This window comes from Cyclopterus lumpus, chromosome 10, assembly GCF_009769545.1.
Source record: "Cyclopterus lumpus isolate fCycLum1 chromosome 10, fCycLum1.pri, whole genome shotgun sequence".
Taxonomy (NCBI): domain Eukaryota; kingdom Metazoa; phylum Chordata; class Actinopteri; order Perciformes; family Cyclopteridae; genus Cyclopterus; species Cyclopterus lumpus.
The window spans coordinates 13660383-13669969 of record NC_046975.1 but is presented as its reverse complement, the minus strand read 5'-3'; the positions used below and the strand labels follow the sequence as shown (position 1 = coordinate 13669969).

Genomic DNA, 9587 nt, shown 5'->3' with positions numbered 1-9587 from the left:
TTTAAATCAGGACATAAAGTTAATCGGCATGTGTCTAGGCATCACAAAGTCTGTGTTTCAATTGGAGATATTGTTACTGTATGTTAAGAAATAGTGTCCAACTTAAATACAACAGCATGAAGGCCTGTGGAATATTTGATGAGCTCCAGTGAGCTGGCAGGTGTCTATAGTATAAACAACAAATCATAGTGGTACTATATATCAGTTACGATATAGCCAACACAATAGTGGGCTTTGCCTCACCTATGTCCTAAGAGACATATATACTACAGGATGTAAATAACAGAGAAGACAGGACACGTCTCCCACTTCACAGACACATTTAGAATATGTTTGCTTTGTTGGAGGAGGCTTTGTAGAAATATTGAGTAAAACCTAATGTGAAGCGAACCTATTATAAAGATTTTTCCCAGGCTTAATTAAGTTGTAATTAAGTAAAAGCATACAAATGTTTTTCAGCATGTGTCCATTAAATAACAAACATACAAATTAAATTACGTGTGAATTGACATGCAGTGGAATGTAGAATATGAAAATATGCAACCATTAAACTGAGTATATCTGACACCAAATGTTTTACATTTAAAACATTTATTACACAAGAGAAGAAAAATAATCTTCATAAAACATATCAAGGAAATAATTCCCGCAGTGATAAAAACCTCCCGTGCCACAAATTGCCCAAACATCAGTACAGTGTGGTCTATACAATGGGGTTGAATTTTCAGCAACTGTACTAAAACCTTTTCTCTTTTTCCCTCTTTAGTCCCTACAAAGAGGCAACTAAGAAACAAAATGTCTTCTTTACGGAACTCCACCCCAACAAGGCCCCCACTTCTTTTACAACAAAGTGCTCTTCCCTTAAATGTAACACTTCATTTCATGTCCATGAAGCGGATGTCCATGATAAGTAGAGTGTGTCTGGGCAGTGGTCTGGGTGCTGGGGACAGCACTTTCATCACTTGTGTTTGCGTGTCCACATTAGTTACAACTATAAAGCCACACACAGGGCTCTCTACTATACCCTTTCTGGCACCTTCCTCTCCGTCCTCTGCACTGCTCACGCTTAGGACATGATACGTGAGGTCTCTCCCTGGTGTTACAGGCACAAGCTTTAGCTGTGTGTCATCCTGAGACATTCCCAGCGGCAAGCAGGAGTCCGGGATGGATGGTGCTCCGATCTTATAGATGCGGACGTCTGAGAAACGCACTTCATAGGAGAAGGGGTAGAAGGTCACTCCACGGAAGCCGTAGAAATACTCGCGGATCTTCTCATCCCGAGTATCCCGTCTGCACTCCTTTGAGCGCTCCACCACACCTCCGGACTTGGGTAGGAGCACAACCCGAACAAAGTGAGGAAGGTCTCGTTTGAGTTCATTGTAGAGTCTCTCATGGTCCAGCACCAGCACCACATCCACCTCAAAGGCAGAGGCACAGTGGACTAGAGCCTGGTATCCAGAGCCCTTCACCCAACCGCAGGTGTTGATGATACAGCCTCCAACACTAGCCTTTCTGTTCCCCTCACAGCGCTGGGAAAACACCTCTGCTAAGCATGATGTCAACTACACGTTGTGAGAAAAGAACAAATTAAACTTGGCAGAGAAAAACAAAAAACGGACTACACTTGCAGTCTGGCAGTGGGCTTTTGGCTTCATACCGTCATGTTAAGTATTGCCAGAATATTTTTTCTCACCTTATTGTAAAGTTTGATATTGGTCCCAGGGGTAGTAGAGCCAAAGTGGTAGACCAAAGGAGCCTGGACTGAGAAACCCTCCTCCACATCTGCCGGGCGCTCAATGCATAGTGCCGACACTGTACCAGGTACAGACACCTGAGAAGCAGAATCAAATTGACACGATAAGATTTGAGTGGGATCTGGCACATAAAAAACAAACAAATTTGAGAGCTCTGGTTATCAGGATTTTAGTGATGAATAAACTAAATGTCAACCATGATGGTATATTACAAACTGTGGCATGAATAACTACTCTGTCTGACATTTGTTCATTTGATAGACTGATGGAACTTAACCTGACATCTTTCAACACTTCCAGAGGATAAGTCTGTGGGACATGATGCAAAATAATAAAAAATGTCATATTCCTCTAATATCGGTGTACATTATGATAACTTACCCCACTCTGACCAACATCCAGTTCCACCAGTGTTGGCCTCCGGCCCACTCTTACAGCATAGCTTAATAGCAGGCGGCACACAGTTGACTTTCCTACATCTGTAGGTCCCACCACCATCACCTGCGGGTTAAATAATGATACACGGTCAACTGAAATGCATTTACTGAGATCTGGCAACCTTGCGTATAAAGGCCTCTAGGTATAAAGGTTTTTTATTCAAACCTACCCTCGGCCCCCTCTCATTGTCCCTCTCTGCTTGTTTTCTCATCTGTTCGAGGGCAGCATGCGTGTTCAGGTAGAGCAGCATGGGAGTATCCTTGGACACATAAGCTACCTGTGGTGATGAGGGGTAGACACTGGTTATTTCTCTCATTTATCAAATGTCAAACTAAAAAATACACACACGGTTAAATTGGACACTATATAAAACTGGTGAATTTAAAATCAACAAATAAGCCAAAATAGAACCAACATAAAAGCTCTCACACATTTGCATGGTGCTTACCTCTGGCTTTCCATAAAGATTCACACTGCAGCCTTGCCAGGTGAAAACTGCGATCTTGGAGCCTGGTCCGAATGTGTACTTCTTGTTGCGGTTCAGCTCTGAGCCAAACACCTCAGCCATTCCTGTCAGGAGCTCCAGCTCAACTTGCTCTGCTGCCTCACCTGACTCCACCTCAAACCGAAGTTCAGTCTCCTTCTCCAGGTCAAACCTGGTGCTGACCTTCCCAGGAACTGGAACATCTTCACTGGTCGTTTCCACACCCTCTGTTGCCATGACTGACAAGAGAAAGTCTATGTTAAAAATACATGTCAATAACGGCTTATTGGAAAAATACAATAGAAGTTGTCACAATGTCTCCAACACAGCAATACTTTATAAGACCATTTATATCTTGTATGAATACATATTTCATATATTCATTAACGCTATAAAATGGACAAACCTTTTTCAAACGCTGAGATAAAATGTTGATTTAAACAGGAAGTGTATATTCACACCATCTCTGTTAACGTTACACTAGAGATCGAGCAAAATTGGCAGCGTAGTTTAGTTAAACGTTACATAAATAACAGGTTATTAACTCTATCAACATATAGAATTATAAAATACTATCGGAGATGTATGGAAGAAATTAGTCCCAGTTTATGATCGCTATCGCTAATAATGTTACGTATGAGAGACAAACTGGAGCTATAAAGAGAGTTAAAAAGAAAATTGTATTCCTCATTTATTATATGTCGTTTGCATATTATATTAAAAATATGTACGTTATGTTATTACTTAATCACACTCACAGAGTCAAAGTGTGAGCACATTTCAGCTCATGAGACATACAAAACAGCTAGCTAGCAGTTAGCATGGCGTAGCCGTAACTTCTCCCTATTTTAGCAGTAAAGAGCCTACAGACGCCTCAAGTGTAAGTAACCTGCTCCTATATTGTCAGGTAAAATTCTAATGGTTAGTTATGTTAGTCTGTAATACTTACGGACTAAATTCAAGCTTATAGTAGTTTGAAAATTAGGTTCCCAACTCTTGAGGAGCCAACCCTGTGGTTGGTCGCGTGATGATGATGTCACGTCCCTCTCAACCAATAATATTCAACTTCTGCTGGAGGCTGGAGCAAAACAACTTCGTAATAAATCGAATTACCATTCAATGTAGGTTTAAAACTTAAACTTAAAGACACTTAAATGTGTGGTAGTCATAACTCTTATATGTATGCTTCTGAAAAAAGAAGAAATAAAAATACCGTCAAAATTACCCAGAGTAGAGTGACCCCTTTAAGAAATACATGTGAATGATTATCGACTATGAAATGTATTTATGACACACAAATATCAAAAGTTGGTCTAATGGTGAAGCTCTTCATAACCACTGTTGGAAAATAACTAAAGCTGACCAATACATTTAATAGAGTAAAAAGTACACTTCTCTTTAAAATGTAGTCAAGTAGAAAATAAAAAAATAAAAACGAAAACCATAAAAAATGTTCACAGATACAAATAACTGCTTGGCTAGAGTAAAAGAACACACACAAAAAACTAGACCCACACAATAATTGAAAAACAAGAAACACTTTATTTACTAAATACAAGATTTAAAAGCACAATAATAAACCATTGATAAATAAAGTGTTTTACTAAACAGCAGCACTGTGCTTCTGTATTGGCTCAGAGACGCTCCACTAGGTGTCACCATGCATCCAGGAGACGTGAGCTGTTGGAGCTTGCATCATCAGAGGAGAGACTGGGAGCATCCCATTGGTCACTCCTCATCATTCTGCTTCCATGGACCACACCTCCTGAACTCTTGGCTGCATGCAGACAAAGAATGTATTTAGTTTAACTCTGAGATATAACACACCACTGTGTACTACAGCACTGTGTCAACCAGCAGCAGCCAATACATGTATAGAACACATGATTACAATTGTATGGTTTATTAAAACCTTGTTCCACATGTGCAGACATTAGTATTCAGTTATGAAAGCAAACTGTGGACCATATTTGAATTACAGACTTGCTAATTCCATTTCATAGAGGGGTCCACACAACTTAAGCTGTGTTCAATTCAGATTTATTGCTCAGATCAAATTTAGTGTTTTGCTGTTCATTATTATTGTTACAATATTATTATAACAATAATACATCACACATAGCAGCACACTGTTGTGTGAAAGCAAACCTGGAGGCCACTAAAGTCAGGGTTTACGGATTCATTTCTAAGTTGATGTGCAGAGGAAGTCAGAAACTTTGCGAGTGGACGATGAGGAGGATGATGAAGATGAATAGAGATGGATGCTAATTCTTTACGGAGGATGCGGTTGGAGTGGTGGGATTGTGATGTCCACGGCCTCACAACGCAGAATTGCGACGAATGTTGATCTCGACTGAAAGAAAAGTTGCATAAATTCCGATATGACTGTTCAGTCCTGTATTTGATTTAGGACCACATGTGAAAATGCCCCAAATCAGAATTGAAAAGATCCAATGCGATTTGTGCCATTCACACCTATATATCTGAGTCACATATGCAGTCAGTTAGCTATAATGGCTGAAGGTAGTGTCATGAGCTTGACTAACGAGCAGTTGGTCTGCTCGAGCCTGGTGACTCATAAAATGTTAAGACGTGAAAATAAATCCAAGTTCAGGCTATGACACATGGCTCGGGGGGAAATATACACCAGGCATCAGTGAATCCAGACACATTTGTAACAGTATCAAAAGGTTTAAAAAGTATCTCAGTAAAAACAAATAATGAGCGATGAGTAAATGTCTTTTGAGCCCAACTAATTTGATGGTAAAACATTTCAACATTGAATAAACAAATTTGAGCAGTTTGGTTAATGCACTTTTTCAAAGAGAATAGAAATTGAAACGATAGCAACGGTTAATTCTTTTCCACAGGCTAGGCTGTGGAGAATATGGTGGCAACAAACTAACCTTGTAATGCATCCCATTTTAAAAATCAGATTGAAACAAATGCAACAACAGTTCACAGGTATCATTTTACTTTGCGTCTCTATGTATTACAGCTGAACAAAAATAATTATTTAGTGTGACAGTGCAATCATTAATTATCTTTTGTATGTGGAGTTTTATTCTCTGATTGCTTTGACATGACAAACCTTCACTGGGCGTCTACTCAGCCTTCAGAGCCTCCTGCAGAGCAGCAACCACAACATCAGGTTGAGGGAACTTGAGCTTACGAGGCGGACCCTTCTTTATTCCAGTCCACAGACACGTTTCTATGGGGATGCGACATAAGGAGAAAGTGTCATTTCTAGAAGAAATTAGCAAGATAATCAACAATTTTAATGCAAAACAACAGCCTCTAGAATATAACATAAAAATTAAAATGCCATCAAGACAATTTTGCAGATGTGTTGACTGATGACTCAAAAACAATTCTCTCTGCAAATTGTATCGATGTGGTGGCTTTTCTGCAGGTCTGGTAAACAGAGCCTGCGACTGTTGGAGCAGGTTTAACAAGGCAGAACAGACCGTCACTCTACGTGAAAGATGGTGGCAAAGCGGGTTAAGCGTAACGCAATCGGCACCGATAACCTTTCACGGTTCGGCACGCACGTGAACTGTGGATTCATTACAAAGTTTAACGTTAACCACTGCAGTATGAAATAAAGTTTTACGGACGATCGTTATTCACTAATATTCAGTAGAATATGTGATCAGGACATCGGCATGGATGCTTTTCTAGATCTATAATGTTACATTATAAACAGCTAGTCTGTGTTTAAATTGAGACAATGTAACTAAACGAAGGTTCCGTTCAGTAGACATTATGATGCATTCAGGCGAAAATAAGTATTGGGCGAAGGTAAATTATAACATTATGTGTTCACATGTAATCTCGTAAAAAGTTAAGATTTGAAACTTAAACTCAGTTGTATGAAGGAGATGTTTTTACAGCATCATAAAATAGATGAATTATGACCCATTTACACTAATCAGCTTATAATATTGACTATTAAAACTACTAATGACAACAACAAAATAACGTGATCAGGGATCTCCAAGTTATTTTTGCTCCCTTTTTTTTCCATTTGTGTTGATCCGATATTTGATCCAATCCGTGAATTTTATGATCTGTTGCACCACTAGCAAAAGATTTGGTAAGATTATATTTTCACCTTAAATTTACAGCTAAAACGAAATCTATTATATTAATGAAATTACATTTTGTGGAATATCTTTACTAAAAGGATGGTTGCAACTAATGTGTTTAATTTAAAATATGGTTATTTCTGAAGTTAGAGTTCACGTCTCATTACATTATATATATGTATCTAAGTAGCTGGGCCATTGTTTCTGGGAATGCACTGCTTTGTGATATTATTATTGCTATGAAAACCAAATGAAATTCCATTCACCAGTCTCAGAGGTGAATATCTCGTAACCTCAGCGAATAAAACCAAACTAGGTGAATGGCAGACTGTAGTTAGAAATATAATGCTTTAGTGGTTTGTAATCTTGGTAAAACTAAAACTGTATTAAACCAAAACTGAGATAATGCCACTTGATCATCCATTGGGGAGTAAATGGCAGTTATTCTGGGATATTGCCTTTTCGCCCTCCTCACCTTTGCCTCCATCCAGCAGAGTGATCTCAAAGCTGTTTCTGCGGGGTTTCTCGGGGTTGAAGACCATAATCAGTTCAGGATGGGCAACCAGGAGGGCAGATTTCACCTCCTCAGCATTACGCCCATACACTCGTCAGCTCTTACTGACAGAAATAACAGATACAATATGATAAAAAACATATTAAGAGCTGCTTCTCAATTTATTAAATTATGCTTGTTTGTGTCTTGTGCAGATGAACAGCCAAAATACCCCTTCAATGTAATGGCTTTGGTGGAATAGTCCCATTGTAATTTATTGCAGAGAAATACAGGGGTAGATCTACGGCTCCATATGTGAATCCGGAAAAGCAGAGGTGATTATTAAACTGCAGGTTTCTTTTTGGTTTTCAGTAGGTTTTGATCAAGTCTCACAACTCTATCTCAACCATGGGTCAGTGGTTAGCAGGTCCATCTTTCAATCAGGGGCAAGACACTTAACCCTGAATTGTTCACTGTAGTCTACAGTGTATGAATGCAACATGATTGTAAGTCGCTTTGGATAAAAGCGTCAGCTAAATGACATGTAAGGTAATATATCCATCACTTGTAGCTCTTCAGACACACACACACACACACACACATTACTTATATTTACCAATTGTCTATTTCAGCAACGTATCCATTATGTTTATGTATATTTCAACAACTGCCTTTTTATGTGCCCGAGTGCAGCTCCACAGCAGTACCAACAACAAACTCTAAAATATTAGGGCTATTTAGGAGGACAGCTCTGCAACTAATGCATGTGTTATGATTATGCTGGGTGTGAACCCTCAGAGGGCACTTCTGCTTGGGGAGGGGGGGGGCGTGGCGACGAACTATGCCTTTAACTTCTTCAGTGTTTATTCCCCCAACAGGCAAATACTGGACTATTTTTAAGTTCCTTACCAGTGTTCAATGACTACTCTTTGGCATCCTTGGCCCTTCTCCCCCTCTCCTCTGTCCCTTTTCTCCCCCACGGATGGTTTCTCCTCTTCGGCCTCAACCTCCGCTTTGCGTTTCGTCCCGCGACGACCTGAAACACACGTTACGTTTGTTTAACACGGATTATGCTTTCGATGCCGACTGAAAAGGGGACGTTGGATGAGGGAAGTAGAACAATAATAAACACTGGTGTGACTCAAGTCAGAAACTGGCTGATGACTTGTGTCATTAAATCCGTCCTCCAGTTTGGGTGCTTTGCTCCACTAACGTTAGCCAACTGTTAGCAGCCTACAAGAGGAAGTCTGGCCCATCAACTAAACAACATTATACACCTCGTGTCTATCATGTTGATACATGTCGCAGTTCCATTTGTTTACAGTGACGTTGCACACCGAACCGTTACCTGCTTTGGACGCCATTGAAGTTACTTAATCTTCGCGCGCACGGGGACTGTACCAAAGTATTTGTCTGAAAGGGTTTTCAATGTGACGGACGAAACCATTCCCAAGAAGGATGGGGTTTTCTATATAGACACATATGCATACAGTTCACTGTGTTTTTGTCTTATGATGATGTTGAATTATGGGACAGTTTGTGCACGTGTTTCTGGCTTTTAGTTTGTATCACCATTTATTTGACAATGATGTAACATGCTACAATGTAACACATTTTAAACAAGTTTACATTTTAAATGAAATACTTTTATACACAGATGGTGTGTCTGACTTTTCAAAGACTTTTTGGCCCTCATATTTGCGTCATCCAATTCAGCTAAAACTTAGATACACTTTGAGATCAATGTCCCCCTTCTGGCTATTCCCACTGAAGATCTGTCCTCTGCAAACAGACGAGTGCCGGCCCCAATGGTTGTGCTTCTTTGTTTTTTTCTATAAGATTCCACACGGTTGACTTGTAAGAGATGCCAGAGAGACAGAACCTAAGTGAGTGAGACAAAAAAAACTGTGTTTGAGTACTCAAAAGTCAAGAGCAAATATGGTGTTACCGGAATAGCAATACCGAATACACGTGTCTTCAGTAGAGGATGTGGCAGTCACATTTTTGGGCACTCAAAACAAAATTGCCTGAAAAGACGTCACAAGCTGCATCTGTGCCAACAAATATGGGCTATAGAACCTCCCAGACCAAGGCGGTGTGACTGACTCACAAGCGCTCATACAATAATGGTTCTTTTGTTCACTACCAACTCAAGACCCACACTTCTTCTCAGCCATGCTGTCACTTGTATTCTTGCTGCCCGTACCGTATGATTAAATCTATCACTCAGCCCGTCACTCTCTCTGGAACGCACCAGACAAAGAGACGCAGCAAATCTCTGATCTCTGTGGGACCCAATCTGTCTTTTCAGTCTGTTGCAGTGTATTTTT

The 9587-nt window shown here is 39.9% G+C and overlaps 2 protein-coding genes across 3 annotated transcripts; both read right to left on the bottom strand.

Annotated features, from left to right (window-relative positions):
* Positions 1-574: 574 nt before the first annotated feature.
* Positions 575-3722, bottom strand: clp1 (cleavage factor polyribonucleotide kinase subunit 1). The gene is made up of 6 exons (XM_034544127.1): positions 3626-3722; positions 2641-2915; positions 2362-2469; positions 2136-2255; positions 1694-1831; positions 575-1562 (listed from the first exon to the last, which is right to left on the bottom strand). The coding sequence occupies exons 2-6, from the start codon at positions 2911-2913 to the stop codon at positions 876-878; spliced, it is 1326 nt and encodes a 441-aa protein (XP_034400018.1). The 5' UTR covers positions 2914-2915; positions 3626-3722; the 3' UTR covers positions 575-875.
* Positions 3723-4198: 476 nt separating this feature from the next.
* Positions 4199-8669, bottom strand: selenoh (selenoprotein H). Of its 2 annotated transcripts, none has more exons than XM_034544273.1 (5): positions 8606-8669; positions 8167-8293; positions 7240-7382; positions 5768-5887; positions 4199-4453 (listed from the first exon to the last, which is right to left on the bottom strand). In XM_034544273.1, exons 1-4 carry the CDS (start codon positions 8619-8621, stop codon positions 5781-5783), a joined length of 393 nt encoding a protein of 130 aa, XP_034400164.1. In that variant the 5' UTR covers positions 8622-8669; the 3' UTR covers positions 4199-4453; positions 5768-5780. The 2 variants fall into 2 exon arrangements, with proteins under 2 accessions (XP_034400164.1, XP_034400163.1); XM_034544272.1 differs by lacking the exon at positions 4199-4453 and adding an exon at positions 4460-5029.
* Positions 8670-9587: the final 918 nt, after the last annotated feature.

Coding starts and splice junctions, on each gene's coding strand:
- clp1 (XM_034544127.1), bottom strand. CDS start 2,913: ATGGCAACAGAGGGTGTGGAAACGACCAGTGAAGATGTTCCAGTTCCT. Junction 2,256..2,361: donor ACAATGAGAGGGGGCCGAGG/GTAGGTTTGAAT, acceptor TTTAACCCGCAG/GTGATGGTGGTGGGACCTAC. Junction 1,563..1,693: donor ATATCAAACTTTACAATAAG/GTGAGAAAAAAT, acceptor CACAACGTGTAG/TTGACATCATGCTTAGCAGA.